Here is a 20,594-nt window from a genome sequence, read left to right as displayed (position 1 = left end):
TGTTTACCAGGCAGTAAAATTGAATAAAGCCTTGGCTATATGAAATTACCTATAATATCTAAGGAAAGCAAGTACTTTGTAGCTTGCTTGTACTTTGGGATATGTTTGCAGGAAAATGGGAGTAAGATTGTAAAGAAGGTTGTGGATAGACTGAGAAAGGTTGCATATGCTGTAATTGAGGAAGGTGTCTTCTATTTTTGTTTTGTTTGTCTACCAAGTGTTCCCCTCCCTCTTGCTACTTTAACAGACCTTGTTGCCATTGTTGCCATGAAGCAAGTATCTGATCCAGGTCTGGTCAATCTAGGGGAACAGAGGCTCAAACGATACACAGCTTTCAGAAGCAGAGTCAGGGTTATACCTTCCAGGAGATTGACATTTAAAGAAAGAAGTGCACTTTTTCTGCTGGGTGGCTAAGCAAGGGCTGCCTGTGATTTAGGGATCTGTTACGTGGAGAAGGCTTGCTTGCATTTTTAGAGAATGAGCCCAGTAGTCTTCAAAGAAGATGAGTAAGCAGAGATGAGATATACAGGCATACTTCATTTTATTGTGCTTTGCTTGATTGAGCTTCACAGACATTGCATTTTTTTTTTTTAACAAATTGAAGGTTTGTGGCAACCCTGTGTTGTTAGATGATGGTTAGTATCTTTTGTAATAAAGCATTTTTAAATTAAGGTATGTATATTGATTTCTTTAAGACATAATGCCATTGCACACTTAATAGACTGTTGCATAATGTAAACATACTTAAATAAGCACTGGAAAACCGAAAAGATCGTGTGACTTGCTTCATTGCAATATTCACTTTATTGCGGTGGTTTAGAACTGAATCCATAATATCTCCGAGGTATGCCTGTAAATAGGAGACTGAGTTCTAGAGACGCTGAATTTACGTCCCAGTCCTTGAGGCCATGGTTCCTGATGCACTTCTTTCACTTCCACAAGTGCCCGTCAACATCTCAGCCACATGAGCCACTTGATTTAAGGAACTTTGAATTGTGTACCTGCCATTTTCAATTGAAAGAGTCCTGAGTCTGTCATGCTAAGAACTCTGTCGCACATGGTAAGGCAATGGGAGCGACAGAAAAATTTTAAGATGCAAAATGTTTTTAAATGAATCAAAATGTTTTAATGAATCAAAAATACATTAAAAAGTGGTTCCAAGTGGGTGGAGTACTAGGAGGATGTGGAATTCGCGTCTCCACACAACTAGGGCACTTACCAGGCACTGGTGGGGGACCATGGACAGCTAAGGGTCTAGGAGGAACTCCCAGCGATTGGTTGTTAATTATAGTTTTATTTTTCCTAATATATTTTTTAATCTTTCTAATTTTATTTTGTTTCTTATTCTTTGATATTGTACTGCTCCTTTTTTTCTTTCTTTCTCTCTTTTTTTTTTTTTTTAACCACACCACAAAGCTTGTGGGATCTTGGTTTCCAGGCCAGAGGTTGGGCCTGAGCTCATGTGGTGGGAGCTCTGAATCCAAACTGCTGGACTAACAGAGAACCTCAGACCCCAGGGAATATCAATTGGAGTGAGGCCTCCTGGAGGTCCTCATCTCAGCACCAAGACCCAGCTCTATCCAACTGCCGGCAAACTCCAGTGCTGGATGGCTGAGGCCAAACAACCAGTAAGACAGGAACACAGAACCACCCATCAAAAAAAAAAAGAAATGACAAAAAAAATATCTTACAGATGAAGGAGCAAGGTAAAAACCTACAAGACCAAAAAAATGAAGACGAAATAGGCAACCTACCTGAAAAAGAATTCAGAGTAATGATAGCAAACATGAACCAAAATCTCAGAAACAGAATGGAGAAAAAACAAAAAACATTTAACAAGTACCTAGAAGAACTAAAGAGCAAACAAACAGTGATGAACAACACAATTACTGAATTAAAAAGACTCTAGAAGGCATTAACAGCAGAATAACTGAGGCAGAAGAACAGATAGGTGAACTGGAAGATAAAATGGTGGAAATACTGCCAGGGAGCAGAATAAAGAAAAAAGAATGAAAAGAATTGAGGACAGTCTCGGAGACCTCTGGGACAATATTAACCATACCAACATTCAAATTATAGGGGTCCCAGAAGAAGAAGAGAAAAAGAAAGGGTATGAGAAAATATTTGAAGAGATTATAGTCAAAAACTTCCCTAACATGGGAAAGGAAATAGTCAATCAGGTCCAGGAAGCACAGAGAGCACCATACAGGATAAACCCAAAGAGAAACATGCCGAGACACACATTAATCAAGCTATCAAAAATTAAATACAAAGAAAAAATATTAAAAGCACAAGGGAAAAACAACAAATAACATACAAGGGTATCCCCATAAGGTTAACAGCTGCTTTCAGCAGAAACTCTGCAAGCCAGAAGGGAGTGGCAGGACATATTTTAAATGATGAAAGGGAAAAACCTACAACCAAGAGTACTCTACCCAGCAAGGATCTCATTCATATTTGAGAGAGAAATCCAAAGCTTTACAGACAAATAATAGCTAAGAGAATTCAGCACCACCAAACCAGCTTTACAACAAATGCTAAAGGAACTTCTCTAGGCAGGAAACACAAGAGAAGGAAAAGACCTACAACAACAAACCCAAAACAATTAAGAAAATGGGAGTAGGAACATACATATCGATAATTACCTTAAATGGAAATAGAGTAAATGCTCCAACCAAAAGACACAGACTGGCTGAATGGATACAAAAACAAGACCGATATATATGCTATCTACAAGAGACCCACTTCAAACCTAGGGACACATACAGACTCAAAGTGAGGGGATGGAAAAAGATATTCCATGCAAATGGAAATCGAAAGAAAGCTGGACTAGCAATTCTCATATCAGACAAAGTAGACAATAAAATAAAGACTATTACAACAGACAAAGGGCACTACATAATGATCAAGGGATCAGTCAAGAAGAAGATGTAACAATTGTAAATATTTATGCACCCAACATAGGAGCACCTCAGTACATAAGGCAAATGCTAACAGCAATAAAAGGGGAAATCCACAGTAACACAAAAATAGTAGAGGACTTTAACACCCCACTTTCACCAATGGACAGATCATTCAAAATGAAAATAAATGAGGAAACACAGGCTTTAAATGACACATTAAACAAAATGGACTTAATTGACATTTATAGGACATTCCATCCAAAAACAAGAGAATACACTTTCTTCTCAAGTGCTCATGGAACATCCTCCAGGATAGATCATATCTTGGGTCACAAATCAAGTCTTGGTTAATTTAAGAAAATTGAAATCGTTATCAAGTATCTTTTTCAACCACAATGCTATGAGACTAGATATCAATTACAGGAAAAAAACTGTAAAAAATACAAACACATGGAGGCTAAACAATATATTATTAAATAAACAAGAGATCACTGAAGAAATCAAAGAGGAAATCAAAAAATACCTAGAAACAAGTGACAATGAAAACACGATGACCCCAAACCTATGGGATGCAGCAAAAGCAGTTCTAAGAGGGAAACTTATAGCAATACAATCCTACCTTAAGAAACAAGAAACATCTCAAATAAACAACCTAACCTTACACCTAAAGCAATTAGAGAAAGAAGAACAAAACATCCCCAAAGTTAGCAGAAGGAAAGAAATCATAAAGATCAGATCATAAATAAATAAAAAAGAAATGAAGGAAACATAGCAAAGACCAATAAAACTAAAAGCTAGTTCTTTGAGAAAATAAACAAAATTGATAAACCACTAGCCAGACTCATCAAGAAAAAAAGAGAAGACTCAAATCAACAGAATTAGAAATAAAAAAGGAGAAGTAACAACTGACACTGCAGAAATACAAAGGATCATGTGAGATTTCTACAAGCAACTATATGCCAATAAAATGGACAACCTAGAAGAAATGGATAAATTCTTAGAAAAGCACAACCTTCTGAGACTGAACCAGGAAGAAATAGAAAATATAAACAGACCAATCATAAGCACTGAAATTGAAATTGTGATTTAAAATCTTCCAACAAAGTCCAGGAGCAGATGGCTTCACAAGCGAATTCTATCAAACATCTACACAAGAGCTAACACCTATCCTTCTCAAACTCTTTCAAAATATAGAAGAGGGAGGAACACGCCCAAACTCATTTTACGAGGCCACCATCACCCTGATACCAAAACGAGACAAAGATGTCACAAACAAAGAAAACTACAAGCCAATATATCTGATGAACACAGATGCAAAAATCCTCAACAAAATACTAGCAAACAGAATCCAACAGGACATTAAAAGGATCATACACCATGATCAAGTGGGGTTTATCCCAGGAATGCAAGGATTCTTCAGTATATGCAAATCAATCAATGTGATACACTGTATTAACAAATTGAGGAATAAAAACCATATGATCATCTCAATAGATGCAGAAAAAGCTTTCAACAAAATTCAACATCTATTTATGATAAAAACCCTTCAGAAAGGGCCTAGCAGGAATTTACCTCAACATACTAAAGGCCATATATGACAAACCCACAGTCAACATCGTCCTCAATGGTGAAAACTGAAACCGTTTCCTCTAGGATCAGGAACAAGACAAGGTTGCCTACTCTCACCACTACTATTCAATACAGTTGTGCAAGTTTTAGCCACAGCAATCAGAGAAGAAACAGAAATAAAAGGAATCCAAATTGGAAAAGATGAAGTAAAGCTGTCACTGTTTTCAGATGACATACTATACATAGAGAATCCTAAAGATGCTACCTGAAAACTACGAGAGCTAATCAATGAATTTGGTAGAGTAGCACGATACAAAATTAATGCACAGAAATCTCTTGCATTCCTATACATTAATGATGAAAAATCTGAAAGAGAAATTAAGGAAACACTCCCATTTACCACTGCAACAAAAAGAATAAAATATCTAGGAATAAACCTACCTAAGGAGACAAAAGACCTGTATGCAGAAAACTATAAGACACTGATAAAAGACATTAAAGATGATACAGATGGAGAGATATATCATGTTCTTTGATTGGAAGAAACAATATTGTGAAAATGACTATACTCCCCAAAGCAATCTACAGATTCAATGCAATCCCTATCAAACTACCAATGGCATTTTTCACAGAACTAGAAATAAAGATTTCAGAATATGTATGGAAACACAAAAGACCTCAAATAGCCAAAGCAATCTTGAAGAAAAATGGAGCTGGAGGAATCAGGCTCCCAGACTTCAGACTATACTACAAAGCTACAGTAATTAAGACAGTATGGTACTGGCACAAAAACAGAAATATAGATCAATGGAACAGGATAGAAAGCCCAGAGATAAACCCACACACATATGGTCACCTTATCTTTGATAAAGGAGGCAAGAATATACCGTAGAGAAAAGACAGCCTCTTCAATAAGTGGTGCTGGGAAAACTGGACAGCTACATTGAAAGAATGAAATTAGAACACTTCCTAACACCATACACTAAAATAAACTCAAAATGGATTAAAGACCTAAATGTAAGCCCAGACACTATCAAACTCTTAGAGGAAAACATAGGCAGAACACTCTATGACATAAATTACAGCAAGATCCTTTTTGATCCACCTCCTAGAGAAATGGAAATAAAAACCAAACTAAACAAATGGGACCTAATGAAACTTAAAAGCTTTTGCACTGCAAAGGAAACCATAAACAGGACCAAAAGACAACCCTCAGAATGGGAGAAAATATTTGGAAACAAAGCAACTGACAAAGGATTAATCTCCAAAGTATACAAGCAGCTTTGCAGCTCAATATCAAAAAAACAAACAACCCAATCCAAAAATGGGCAGAAGACCTAAACAGACATTTCTCCAAAGAAGACAAACAGATTGCCAACAAACACATGAAAAGATGCTCAACATCACTAATCATTAGAGAAATGCAAATCAAAACTACGATGTGGTATCACCTCACACTGGTCAGAATGGCCATGATCAGAAAATCTACAAACAATAAACACTGGAGAGGGTGTGGAGAAAAGGGAACCTTCTTTCACTGTTGGTGGGAATGTAAATTGATATAGCCACTACAGAGAACAGTATGGAGGTTCCTTAAAAAACTAAAAGTAGAACTACCACATGACCCAGCAATCTCACTACTGGGCATATGCCCTGAGAAAACCATCATTCAAAAAGAGTCATGTACTACAATGTTCACTGCAGCACTATTTACAATACCCAGGACATGTAAGCAACCTAAGTGTCCATCGACAGATGAATGGATAAAGAAGATGTGGCACATATATACAATGGACTATTACTCAGCCATAAAAAGAAAGGAAATTGAGTTATTTGTAGTGAGGTGGATGGACCTAGAGTCTGTCATACAGAGTGAAGTAAGTCAGAAAAAGAAAAGCAAATACCATATGCTAACACATATATATGGAATCTAAAAAAAAAAAATGGTTCTGATGAACCTAGGGGCAGGACAGGAATAAAGACACAGATGTAGAGAATGGACTTGAGGACACGGGGAGGAGGAAGTGTAAGCTGGGATGAAGTGAGAGAGTAACATTGACATATATACACTACCAAATGTAAAACAGATAGTTGGTGGGAAGCAGCCGCATAGCACAGGGAGATCAGCTCGGTGCTCTGCGACCACCTAGAGGGGTGGGATAAGGAGGGTGGGAAGGAGATGCAAGAGGGAGGGGATATGGGGATATACGTATGCATATTAGCTGATTCACTTTGTTATACAGCAGAAACTAACAACATTGTAAAGCAATTATACTCCAATAAAGACGTTAAAAAAAAAAGAAAAGCAGTTCTAGTGGACTGTATAGCAAATAAATTTCAAGGGGTACTACCTAGAGAATTTCTGTCTACTGAAATAGCCCACCAAAGCCCAGCTCATTTGGCACCTCTGATCCCACTCAGCTGGCATGAATGGTCCTTTTGTTCTGCATTCCTGCAGCACTTCACTTGTTCCTGACACGTGTTCCTGAAATTTCTGATTTAGTAGGTCTGGGGTGAAAGCTGAGAATTCTAATAAGTTCCAGGTAATATACATGCTACTAGTCCAGGGGCCACGCTTTGAGAATCACTGCTGTAACATATTTCATTGCATTCTAGTTTACTTGCTTATCTGCATCCCCTGCTAGATTAAAGGTCAGTTAAGTATTTTCTTATTCATCTTTGTAAAACTCTCAGTGGCTAACATAATTCTTTATAAAAAACTGGCATTTGATATGCATTACTGTGTGATTAACTGTGGAGATAAGATAAACATCTTACCATAATAAATTCCCTCTGTTATCATCCAAACAGATTCCCTCAAGAAGTGAACTGTGAAACTAGAGAAAAGATCAGAAGGCAGAATATGACCCAACTTATTCTGGGCTGCCTATTTTTGATTACATATCTATCTGGTTTCTTTTAATCCTTGGACATAAAGGACAATGATTATTTTCAAATATACATAAGAAAGCTTGAGAGGCACGCTTCTACAAAAGTTGAGACTAACATTTCTTCCTCTTGCATGTGTTTCTATTTCCTCTTGGTTTATCTGGCATCTGACAGCCCAGGGGAGAAAACAGTTATAGCATTTTTTCATCCCAATTTTTTTTTTTTTTTTTTGCGGTACGCGGGCCTCTCACTGTTGTGGCCTCTCCCGTTGCTGGGCACAGGCTCCGGACGCGCAGGCTCAGCGGCCATGGCTCACGGGCCCAGCCGCTCCGCGGCATGTGGGATCTTCCCGGACCGGGGCACGAACCCATGTCCCCTGCATCGGCAGGCGGACTCTCAACCACTGCGCCACCAGGGAAGCCCCCCAATATTTAGAAATGCTGATCAAACTAACGTTTTTTGTAAGCTATTCTTGTGGCAAGACATTCTATCCTTTCAGGCTTTGTTGCCTATTTAAAAACTGCAGGTTCGAAACTATTTTTTTAATCATGTCATTAAATTATATTTTTGTGAACTAAAAATACAGCATGGAGCCTGGCTTAAATCCTGTGAGACAGGAAAGGCCAGTGTGCCTGGACTTCTAGGTGTTTGGACTGGATTTCTAGTTTCTTTATTGGTAGACATGCTCTTTCTCATGAGCTAATGTGGGTAGCTTCTGGAATCAAACATGTCTGGAAAAAATACTCTTTCTACATTGTGCTTCTAGTATTTAGAGTGATGTTTATAATTTTTACCATATCTCCAGGTAATTGGGTAGGGTTTTAGACAGATCTGGATGCAATATTTAAAGTGTACAGAGAAAAGGTTGAGGGCGGTTGTAGAGTGGTATTACCTTAGGCATCCTGTGACATTGTAGAATATATCAAAATCGAGCAAACCATTTGCTTTGGGGTAGTCTCCTTCTGCCCACCCCGAAAAGGGGACGATGATATTCTCAGTCAGGATAAGCAAGGCTTCTGTTACCATGAGATTCTTAAGTCTGTCATTAGAGGACAAATTCCACAGCAAACCTAGAAAAGCAAAGAGTACCATCAAGACAGTGCAGGGTTGGGTCAAAACGACTGCTGAAAAGATCAGTTAAGACCGTCACCCCTAGAGCTATGGCTAGTTATAAAAGGAAAAAAAAAAAAAAACAAGGTAGGGGGAGACAGCCCTTTTCCCAAGGGAAAGAACCTGTTTAGACCTCATTAGATGGCAATGGAAGCTGTTCCATAAGAAAAATTAAAAAAAAAAAAAAAGTATACTAGTGGTGAGACAATGGAATATTACTCAGCCATAAAAAGAAACGAAATTGAGTTATTTGTAGTGAGGTGGATGGACCTAGAGTCTGTCATACAGAGTGAAGTAAGTCAGAAAGAGAAAAACAAATACCGTACGCTAACACATATATATGGAATCTAAAAAGAAAAAAATGGTCATGAAGAACCTAGGGGCAAGACGGGAATAAAGACACAAACCTCCTAGAGAATGGACTTGAAGACACGGGGAGGGGGAAGGGTAAGCTGGGACGAAGTGAAAGAGTAGCACTGACATATACACTACCAAAAGTAAAATAGATAGCTAGTGGGAAGCAGCCGCATAGCACAGGGAGATCAGCTCAGTGCTTTATGACCACCTAGAGGGGTGGGATAGGGAGGGTGGGAAGGAGGGAGACACAAGAGGGAAGAGATATGGGGACATATGTATATGTATAACTGATTCACTTTGTTGTAAAGCAGAAACTAACACACCATTGTAAAGTAACTATACTCCAATAAAGATGTTTAATATATATATATATGTATACACACACATATACATAGAGAGAGAGAGAGGGAGAAAGAGAACTTACAATGTAAAACTATACATGTTTAATCAAGAACATAAATGAATGCCAAAAATCCTTATTGCTGTTTCTCTTAAATGACCCTACCACCAAGCTGACCTCATTAGTATAAATTCTGGGCTCACCAACAGGAAAGCTTGAAATGATCCTGTTGTAATTAAGAGTTCAGCATTTTAAAAGTTGTAGTTTTCTCCCTTAGATACATACATATCTAAGGACATCTCTGCCTGCCTACTGCTCCCCACTGCCTGCAACTCCCACTTGACATCTGCCTTCCAATAATAGCAGGAAGAGCCTCTAGAAAGCTTTTGCCTATGCCTGTCAACAGCAGGCTTCTCAACATCACCAATTAATATTTATTAACTCCTACCCAATGGCAGACTTTATGTCCTGCCAGAATTTATGCTGGCTCTACCTCATCTACTTCTTATATTACAGTTTGGCAGAGAAGGAGAGACAAGAGCATTTTATCTACCTGCCAACTTGCATGGCCTAAGCATTGGTCTAAGACTGGTACCACATTTACTCACTTAACTTTCCTGTTCCTCTTGAATCCCCTCCACCCCCAATTAAAAAGAAAGGCCATATAAGCCAACTCAGGAAGAAATTAAGATAACAGGATACTGTATTTCCCATGGCATTTGTGAGACAGGGACTGAAGCTGGGTACTGAGAGAGAATACAAAGTGGCATATATACTTAGGATTTGTTTTTCTCACAAATTTGGTGCTTAAATACCTCTGATTCAGTGGAAGGACTATACATACCCCTATTGCTTGCTATTCCAGTGACTCCCAGCAGGTGTCAAGTTGCTTTGCCATCATTCATTCTTCAGTAAGTTACCCTAACTCGCTATCATCCAGGAAAGGAGAAACAGAGAGGGGACAGAAAGAGAAGGGATCTTCATTTTCTTCCTATTTATGCCCCCACCGCCCAGTCAGTTAAATCTTACCTCTTAAATTTACTGCTTCATCTGCATGAAGGACAGAGGAAGCACAGATATACAGGACAGTCCACTTTATGAAAAAAGCAAACATGGTGGTCTTGCCAGAATTACATGGAGATATCACCTCCCTTGATATTAATGACTGAAATAATAGTCTGTATGGTTAAAGCTTAGTAGTTAATCAACCATACTTTTATTTGGCCCATCAGTTAGAACACTCTAGGCCTAATGTAGTCTTTTGGGCTTAAACAGTTTACTTTGTGTACAAGTAACTAATTTTTTAAATAACCAAATTTCCACCATAGCTCACATCTAGCTGCCATTAGACAGAGTAATGCTGGGTCTAGTGCTTCGTGAGGACTAGAATTCTGGCTGATGAGAAGGTCTTTTCCTGATCAAACTGGCATTTGGGGTTAGTCATGAGCAGTGTCCCTCCGCCACAGGTTTTGCAACACAATGACTTCACGGGTCACACCTCATCTTAAGAGGCCCTGGAGAGGGACAGACAGAATAAAACTCCAAAAACTCTTAAGGTGGTTGAAAACAATTGAAAGGGAGGTCTGACGTTGAGTTTTGGTTACTAAGCTATAAAAGAAAGCTAAAGATAAGAAAGAAAAGAAAAAAACAAGCTTCCTCTTCTAAATAAGCAAACAAATTAACAGTCTCTGCCTGTCAGAGGATTAAAAATGTGAAGCATAATGATATTTCCTCTCTTTAAAAAGGACCACACAGAGCACTAAAAGGAAAAGTACACCTTACAATAAAAACCAGAGAGGATTAGTTTGAATAAAGGGAGTGGAATTTTCCTCCAACAGTCAATGTCCTTTGTAGCTTGTCATGCTGTATTATTTCTACAGAAGCATAAGGTTTGGGGAGTTTTAGTATAATTTTTGAATTTTTAATGTAGGATATTGTACAGAAATGTCATGCTTGCCAAATTTCTGTATGGTACAAGGCTAAGGAAGAGCTTAAATGTTCACTAGAAATTCGGGATTGTACTTATACACACACACCCTCACACACATACGTACAAAATCAATAAATGACCAATTACAAATTGGGAAAATGTGCATGCTGATATAGGACAAAGGGTTAAATATCATTAATATACAGAGTTCTTATAAATCATTAAAAATTAAATTACTAGTAGAAAAATTAACCCAAATCTAAGAGAGTCTAATATACATAGGAATGCAGGCTCTCTAGTAACTAAAGAAATGCAAATTCAACAACTACATATTATTTTCTGTGGCTATAGAAGACAAAACCAGACCAATGAGCAGAAATTCTGAGGATGGAGATTTTGGGTCAGTGAAAGTATAAACTTCTAAGACAGCTTTGAAGAAAACAGAAAGATCTGCTTATAAGATCCAGCACTATCACTGGAGCCAATAAAAAAAAATGAGCTCATCCTTTATCAAAATATCGACAAGGGGGTTTAATCTTTTTTTTTTTTTTTTTTTTTTTTGGGTTTAATCTTAAAACTAGAGTGTTCGAAGAGACTAGCAGTCACCAAATGAGCCCAGTGACAAATGAGAATCACATATTCCTGGGCCACACCACAAACTTACTAACCCTGACTCCCAGGATGAATTCCAGGAATTTATACTTTAAATATGATTCCAATTTCTCTCATTGGGAAATTAATGGTTTAGATGACCCTAAATAGATGTCCCTTTCAATGATTAGATTCTATATTCCCCGATACTGTATTATATTTAGGGTTTGGATTTTCATTTGTTTCACCTTTAACTTCTGGTCAATTTAATCATAGTGCCTAAATTTCTATTATTATAGTTCTCTGTTGTAGCTGTTCTGTCTGTAATTTTCTATCACTAAGCTCTCATTCTAGCCAAAAAGAAGGGGAACTGGATTCTGGTAAGGGATATACTTTTAATAATTAGTAATTATAAGAAAGATAATGATAACTGCATTATCTAGAAACTTATTGCCAATTGATATCTACAAAATGCAACTACCTAGTAAAGGGATTTAATAGATATTGAAACTCATGTTTTATTAATATTGCTCTTTAGGACTGGAAATATAGTTATTTAACTAAATCTGTATAATGTTTAATAGCAAAACTTGTAAATTTTATGATTAAATCTTCAAGGAGGAGCAGGAGGAGGAGAAGTGGTTCTTTTTAAACTTGTTTTTCAAAATTATCACAGAGCAGGAGGAATACGTTTTTGCAATTTCCCTTGCATGGACATACTCCTCCTTTCACCAAACTTCTGTTAAGTCTTACCTGGAATATCACATTATAGCAAAGGCCATTTATTCAAAACTATAAATAAACTCAAGGTACCTTACTGCACCATTACAAATGCAGAATAAAATAATTATACATTTAAAGAACGTGCATAATGATTTTTTTTTTTTTTTTTTTTTTTTTTTTTTTTTGCGGTACGCGGGTCTCTCACTGTTGCGGTCTCTCCCGTTGCGGAGCACAGGCTCCGGACGCTCAGGCTCAGCGGCCATGGCTCATGGTCTCAGCCACTCTGCCGCATGTGGAATCTTCCTGGACCAGGGCACGAACCCGCGTCCCCTGCATCGGCAGGCGGACTCTCAACCACTGCGCCACCAGGGAAGCCTCATAATGAATATTTTATATAGTAAAATATTTTTGTATTTTATGAAAATACAGAAATCCAATGAAATATTTTCATATAATTTGCAGAGATCAATATGCATTTTCAACATTGACAATCATCCCCTGACTCTTCCTTATGCAATTTGTAGAAGAGGGACAATACCCTACTTCATTCTTATCATGACCTGTTTTAACCCAAGGCAGAGCCCTACTCACTCCAGTTAAGTGCTCATTATTCAGTGACCTTAAAGATGAACTTTTGAGACTAGTATGTACTGTTCTCATTTCAACTAAATACACTACCACACTCACTTGGTAAGGGAGGGGGAACACACTCACGGGAAGAAAGTCTTTGATCCTGAAGTCTTTTCTTCAGAAGAAGGAAGAGCTTCCCTCCTAGGCTGGTACTGAACATGGCAGAAAAGTTAAGTGAGTTGACTTTCTTTCCCAGCCAACAAAGCTCTGGTGCTAAGCTTCTCATGCATATATAGAAGCAGATGGTTTATTTTTTTATATCCTGGCCAGAAAAGTCAGAGTCTTATCTGAAAACACACCTGATTCTCTCATTTGTGTGTAATCTAGATATCCCCAGGCCATAAAACTCTTTTTTTATATTTGGTCAGGCATCCACAGCTTTGAGAAGCTTCTATGAGTACCACAGTTGTTACTGCAATAACATACTGGCACAAAATAAGTGGCAACTTAATATGAAACGACACAAAGGTAGTTCAGAGAAGCCCCTTCCTTCAAAACTCTGCTGAGAGGAAAGGTGGGACCTGAGAGTAAAGTACAGAAGGATGGTATTTGAAAATGCTTCAGAGAGAGAAGTGATACTTGAGTAGCTACTGAAGAATGAGAAGGTTTACCAGGTGGTCTAGGTATGAAAAAGGATTCCACTCCAAGACAACAGCAGAAGCAAAGGTATCGAGACAGATGAGACATGGGAAAGAGCAGCAAATTCTTTAGGATTTCAGAGCCTGGGCTAAAAGGGTATGAAAAGAGACACTGCTGCCAATGGTTACCAGGCTCACATCATAAAATCTTTGTGTGAGATGCTACAGAGTACAGACTTCAACATAGGAAATGGAGAAAATAAAGGGGCAATATTTTTATTTTAGAAAGAAATCACTAGAAGCAGAGTGGTGGACAGACTGGGAATGTGCAATACTGAATCATAGAGGCCAGGCACAAGGTTACTGCAAGAGTAGACCAGAGAGATGAAGAGGGTTTGAATCAAGGCAGTGGCAAGAGGAGAGAGAGGAAGGGCCAAAAAGGAGGAAGGGAGAGCTCTCTGATCCAAGATCTCAAAGACAAAGCCCCTTCCTAAAGAAGTGTAAAAATGAGTCACTCTTTGCCCCCAAAACAGTAGGTGGGAGCCACTTTGATATAGCAAAACACCCAGATAATACTGGGTTCAAATCTGGCCTTGTTCTTTGCTAGCTGTGCAACCTTGGGCAACTCAACCCCCTGAGCCTCGCACTGGTCATATGTAAACAGTCAATAATACCATACGTTATGGAGCTGTCAGGAAGAAGAGAGATAAAAAATGGAAACCCCAAGCTTATGACTAGCATGTAATAGAGGCTCAATAAAAAGATGTTTACAAAATAGACAAGAAAAGATTCACATATATGGTTACTCGCTTTGTGTTTTTTTTTTTTTAAAATTGGGGTATAGTTGTTTTACAATGCTGTGTTAGTTTCTACTGTATCATTTTGTGTTTCTAAACAAAGATATAAACATGTCTAAATTAGTCAACAATTTATTTTTGAGGCCCAAAAAGCACTTATTTAGCACTTCCATTAATAGAGCTAAAGGAAGTTATTTAGTAGGATTTGTATCAAACATTCAACTATCAACTCAATTCAATTAATATGTAATGAACACCTTCTGGTAGGGATGTTTAGCTTATACTAGAAATCCTGGGAACTGCACAATCAAACTCCATTTGTCACCTCAGTAGATTATCTAAAGAGGACAGTGGTTTCTGCGGCATCAATACCACAGAACATTCTCTGTCCTTAGCTTCCTTCTTCCTACACAAGAGAAGAGGAAGTTCATAAACAATGGATTATTTCCTTGACACAGAGCCACACATCCTCCCAAGATTTCTGGCTACCACACACCCTAACCTCGATCACTCTATTACCCAAGTTTCCTGTGAACGACCAGCAGCTTCTTTGCTTTGCTAGTGATTTTCACTTTGCTGGGAATAACTTTCATTCTCCTTCAAAATGCTAGTCCAAAGCCTAAATCTCTTTTAAGGTCCACAGTGAAATATATCTCCTCATGAAGTCTTTTCTGAGTGTAAAACAATAATCTGTTTGATTTTCTTTCGTGGTTCATAGCTGTTTTTTAATAAAGAAAATGTTAGGTTCTAAACATGAGGTTTGGTTGCTATTTTTTTGTTTTTGTTTTTTTTTAATGTCAACCATCACATAATTGTTCACGTTTTAGTAGATGGAAAATAAAATTCACAAACTCTCTAGACTGTGATTCACCCTGGTTGGTACTTGAAGGCTGCCCTCTAAATGTTGGCTGAATGAATGAATGAATAAGTGATATCACTCTTAATTTCTGTAGGTATTTTAATATAAGTCATGGATATGACAGGAAATCTCTCATGGGACATGACAGCATGCTGGCAGAAGGGTAGTACGGTGCAACCCTTCATATAGTTTTATAAAATTAAAATCTATTGAGATAGAAAAATGTGATATTTTGAGATATAAACGGATAGAGAGGATATAATGACAACATTTTTATAGAAAAAAAGAATACTGTTGTATAATAAAGGATGGCAAAAGTGCAACATATATTCAGTTCAACTTAAACAATATTTATGGAGTACTTCTTTTAAATAAGTATGAAGACTGTCAACTATTATCATTAAAAAAACTTTTATATGTTAGAAAGGGTTAAGTTCTTTGGACCTTAGTTTCGTCATCTGTAAAACTGAGATTTAGTAGCCAATAATACCTAAAAATACCCCAAAACCTAAGGTTTTTGTGAGAATAAATTAAAAATGTCTACTACCTGGGACACCGAAGATACTTAAAAGTTTCCCCAAGGCAATACTACTGATGATTACACTCAGTAATGTTTCTTGCACTCTGTAATGTGTTCATGGAGCTTTAGCCGAGAGCTGATGAACCATTTTCATTTCATTTTCAATGAACTATTTTCTCTTCTATCATACGTACTATTCATTTAAATGAAACTAGTCCTCCTTTCTCCATGCTTCAAGAATTACCAAAACCGTTAGTTTAGTTCTATCTGATTATTTTAGTTTTCCAATCCATGCACAGAAGGGAGATATTTATTTTTCCAAATCAGTATTTGAGTAGAAATATAAAATGGAGAACTGAAAAACATATCCAGTCATGCTTTTTTTCTTTTTGGGGGGTGTAGAGGGACAGGTAAGCTAGGAAGCTCGTATTGAGAGAGGTCCAGGTGATGGAAGCTGCATAGAACTTCTAATTTAAAATATTAACCAAAAGCCTCAGAATCATTTCCACTTCAGAAAAAAGGAATTCAAACTTGACTTGAATCTGGGGTCTAAGCTAGCAGTAATAATGTTCCTTGAAAGCCCTCTCAGATAACAATGAGCCCATCAATCATTTGTTCCAGGAAACCTCAGAAAAAACAGATGATATTAACACATCTGGCTGGGGTGCACTGCGCTACCCCCTGTAATAGTCAGCAAGCACTACCTGTTATTTGTTTCTTAGTCTCCAAGTCTCTGGTTTGCTTCAGCACCTGGAGCAGCCGAGGTACTCCACTGAGTTCAGCTACCTCCAATTTGTTGTCATTATCTTCAAACACCAAGTTTCTCAAGGCCCCACACACAGCTCGCTGGATATCTTCATTCTGAATTTTGAGGAGCTGTAGAAGCTTGGGGATGCCATGAAACTGATTAACCTGGGGAAGAAGTAGATGCATATTTCAGATATTTATTAATTTTGATGTGGCATTAAAAATCTTCAATGTAATATGAATGAACAGATGAAGTTCACTGACTTTGTTGATAACTCCCACCAATCAATGTGTGGCACAACCTGGGACTCCAGTGTACAATATACCCCTGCTCTAAGGCAGTATCTCTCATCAAGGAGCTTAGAATAAATCTGCGAAATTAAGACTGAAACCTATGAAAAAATTAAAGGGCAAAGTTAAGTGATAAAGGGTTGAATAAGTGATAAGTGGATAGAAAGAGTTGAATAATAAAAGCCTTAATCATAATGAAGATGAAGAGAACTGGGAATCAGAGAAATAAAGTTTTATGGAAGAATACTATATTACACAAATTTTTTCCAGGACAGAACTATACAGTCAAAATAATATTTTATTTATCTTTGGCTGGATTGGGTCTTGGTTGCTGCGCATGGGCTTTCTTTAGTTGCAGCGAGCAGGGGCTATTCTTCGTTGCAGTGCGTGAGCTTCCCATTGTGGTGGCTTCTCTTGTTGCAGAGCATAGGCTCTAGGCACGTGGGCTTCAGTAGTTGCAGCACATGGGCTCAGTAGTTGTGGCTCGTGGGCTCTAGAGTGCAGGCTCAGTAATTGTGGCGCACGGGTTTAGTTGCTCCACGGCATGTAGGATCTTCCCGGGCCAGGGCTCGAACCCGTGTCCCCTGCATTGGCAGGCGGATTCTTAACCACTGCGCCACCAGGGATGTCCTATTCGGTCAATATAAATAATAGAAATCACTCCCATCAGCAGTAGAAATAAAAATTCATTTACCATGGCAACTGTAGTAGCAATGCAAAACTAACCTTAAATGCAAGCTATTTTTTTTTAATCGAGGTATAAATGACATATAACATTATATTAGTTTCAGGTGCAGAACATAATGATTCGATATCTGAACATGTTGTAAAATGATCATAATAAGTCTATTTAACATCCATCACCACACAGTTAATTTTTTTTGTGGTAAGAACTCTTAAGATCTATTCTCTTAGAAACTTTTTACAGTCACCATGCTGTACATTACATTCCCATGACTTATTTATTTTATAATTGGAAGAGTGCAAGCTATTTTTATGATCAATTGCTTTCAGTAAAGACACTGAAATAAATTATGCAAGCATTTTAGGTAAATAACATAACTTTACGCTTTTTAATGTGCTGGGGTTTTTTTGCGGTACTCGGGCCTCTCACTGTTGTGGCCTCTCCCGTTGCGGAGCACAGGCTCCAGACGCGCAGGCTCAGCGGCCATGGCTCACGGGCCCAGCCGCTCCGCGGCATGCGGGATCCTCCCGGACCAGGGCATGAACCCGTGTCCCCTGCATCGGCAGGCGGACTCTCAACCACTGCGCCACCAGGGAAGCCCTAATGTGCTATTTTAAAAATATTTCTTCTATACACATGTTCAAGAAAGGACATGATATTAGAGAAAGAACCAGAGGGTCAGAACTAGGAATAAAAAAGAAAAATAGAAGGTTTTGATTCTGAAACCTAAGGCTGTTTAAGAAGAGGCCAAATAATGAGTCTGAATAAAGTGACTTTGTGTTTTAGGCTGCAAATATTATCTAAAGAAATCAAGAGGAGGATGCAGCATTGCTGAAGAGAAATGTTAAGTTGCAGACTGAGGGCTTTCTTTCTCAGAGGCTTCCACTAGCATCTGATTAAAATTTTTTTAAGTTGATAAGAGCTTTTTGGTACAGATCTCAGTCATTTTCACCATCTTAATGCAGAAATTTTTAGGAATTAAGTTGCTGTGAATGAGCCTACGTTTCCCATTCAGATGATGTTCATCACTTATGAATGATGCCCTAACTGCAAGACAGTTCCCACTCGGGAGAGAGCTGCACACCTGGTCCAGTGGCACATTTCACATTTCCTATGTCTCTCATAGACAGACAAATGGAATTTAAGACACTGTCTTCCAATCTTACATCTTCCTTTGTTAGGACTGGGGAGTAGACTAGCAAGTCAGGCATAAAAGTCAAGGTTGTAAAATAATCTAGTAAAAATAATAAACATAATAATAACCACAATACTAACAAAATAACAACTCTTCCTCCCACTTCTATCATTAGGAGGTGTTGGCATGGTGTTAAGAATTTTATATACATTCTCTAATCAATAACTTGCAAGAACCTTAAGAGGAAAGTACTCTTTTGGTCCCTTTAAGGCTTCAGTGGCAGCAGTAAGGAAGAATACTTCCACTTTTGGCTCCCTTCAGAGGAGACATTTGCAGAACAGGAGACAACTGGGAGACTGGCTATGTCTAAAGCCATTCTAAATACATTGTCTAAAGCTATGTCTAAATACATTCATACAATGTATTTGTATGAAAATGCTAATGATAGCTATCAATAAGATCTGGTCCAGCAGATCATCTATTTGATCACTTCATCTATTCCTATTATTACACTTCCTTAAAAGCAGAAAGGCACAACTTATTTGAAAACAGCCTGTAACTCATGTTTTTCACTAATTCTGTCAATTTCTATTTCATAGTTAGGTTTTATGACGGTTGAATTCATACCTACGCTCTAGACTTCATAAATGGCAGCTAGACGATAGAAATATTTCATTACTTAATTTACAACTAATAAGTTGCCTTCTTCAAAATATGATGTGAAATGGCCTCCCGGCTAAATTGCATTTCCAGCTGTGATGATAGCATGAGTGAGAGAAGTGGCTAGTGGAAGCCTCTACTGCCCTGCCTGGGTGGCATGAATGGCTGTCTTCTGCTAACAGCACTCTAACCCATTCCCTTACCCTGTCACCTTTATCCCCTTGGCTTTCAGCACTTGCTCCAGCCTGGAAAGAAGGAACTGCAGACACCTGATACTCAGATAAATGCTGAAATCCAGCTACAGCTCTGCTCACTGTAGAATGTGACCTCCTAGTATCTGGCACCTACCTCACATTTAAAAATAGATTTTAGTTACCTTTATCCATTTTATCAAATAGATACATATCATATCAAATACAAGAAGTTGATAATATTCTGCTCCTTGCCTATAACTAGGGCAGTTGGTAGTGACTCCTATTCATATTAGTTCCAACGTTAAATGCACTGTTCTTGCCCCTCTGAATTCAGGGAAACAGGTGGGACCAGAGAGGTTGCATGTTTGTTATACTGAATCCTCATGGGATTTGTTCCCCCTTTGGGAAAGGAAACAACCAGACTAACACAAACATCTCAGAACTTTAAAAAAAGCTTCATTTGAGATGGCTTCTAAATATGTGAAAGGGCAAAATCGCATATTAGAATTTTAACTTTCTCCTTGACTGTTCTGATTCTTTTCCCTGCCAACTCTAGAAGAATTAAATGATGAGGGTTTCTGGTGGCAAATAAGTTGAGGGAACAAACTCTGTTGGCTCCCTCATGCCTGGTGCCTTTGCTCTCAGTTCCTTTCCTATCTGGAATGCTCTGCTCACTCTGCTTTTTCCGGCAAAGTCCTACTCATCCTGCATAAGCCAGCTCAAATGTCACCTCCTCTGTGAAGTGTCACCTTCTTTCTGTCCCTTCCCTCCCATTAGAATTAATCACTCCTTGCAAATTGGTATAACCTTCCAGGAAGGCAATTGTCAATATGTGTCAAAAACTTCAAACATATTCACTTTTAGTAAACTTCATTAGGAAATAATTTGAAATGCAGACACGGACTAACATGATAATAGTAACTAAATTATTTATAATATGGAAAAATAAGAAAGCATAAATGTCCAAAGATGGGGGAAGACTGGTTAATGATTAATTGTCACATATCCATAATACTGAGGTGCCCACAGGAGAGGCACAGCAATGTTTGAACTGACATTTTGTCATATAGTTCCCTCATCAGTCAA

General features: G+C 38.1%; 1 protein-coding gene across 2 annotated transcripts in view; it reads right to left on the bottom strand.

Annotated features, from left to right (window-relative positions):
* Positions 1-20,594, bottom strand: part of PKP2 (plakophilin 2) — an 83,194-nt gene that overhangs the window by 28,606 nt on the left and 33,994 nt on the right. For both annotated transcript variants that reach the window (XM_065887053.1, XM_065887055.1), the window contains exons 5-6: positions 16,501-16,708; positions 8,254-8,431 (exon numbers count right to left, since the gene is read on the bottom strand). In XM_065887053.1, coding sequence (XP_065743125.1) covers positions 8,254-8,431; positions 16,501-16,708 — 386 coding nt within the window. The remainder of the gene's footprint in view (positions 1-8,253; positions 8,432-16,500; positions 16,709-20,594) is intronic.

Source organism: Phocoena phocoena, chromosome 11 (genome assembly GCF_963924675.1).
Source record: "Phocoena phocoena chromosome 11, mPhoPho1.1, whole genome shotgun sequence".
In the NCBI taxonomy this organism is placed as follows: Eukaryota; Metazoa; Chordata; class Mammalia; order Artiodactyla; family Phocoenidae; genus Phocoena; species Phocoena phocoena.
This window is presented reverse-complemented; position numbering and strand designations above follow the sequence as displayed.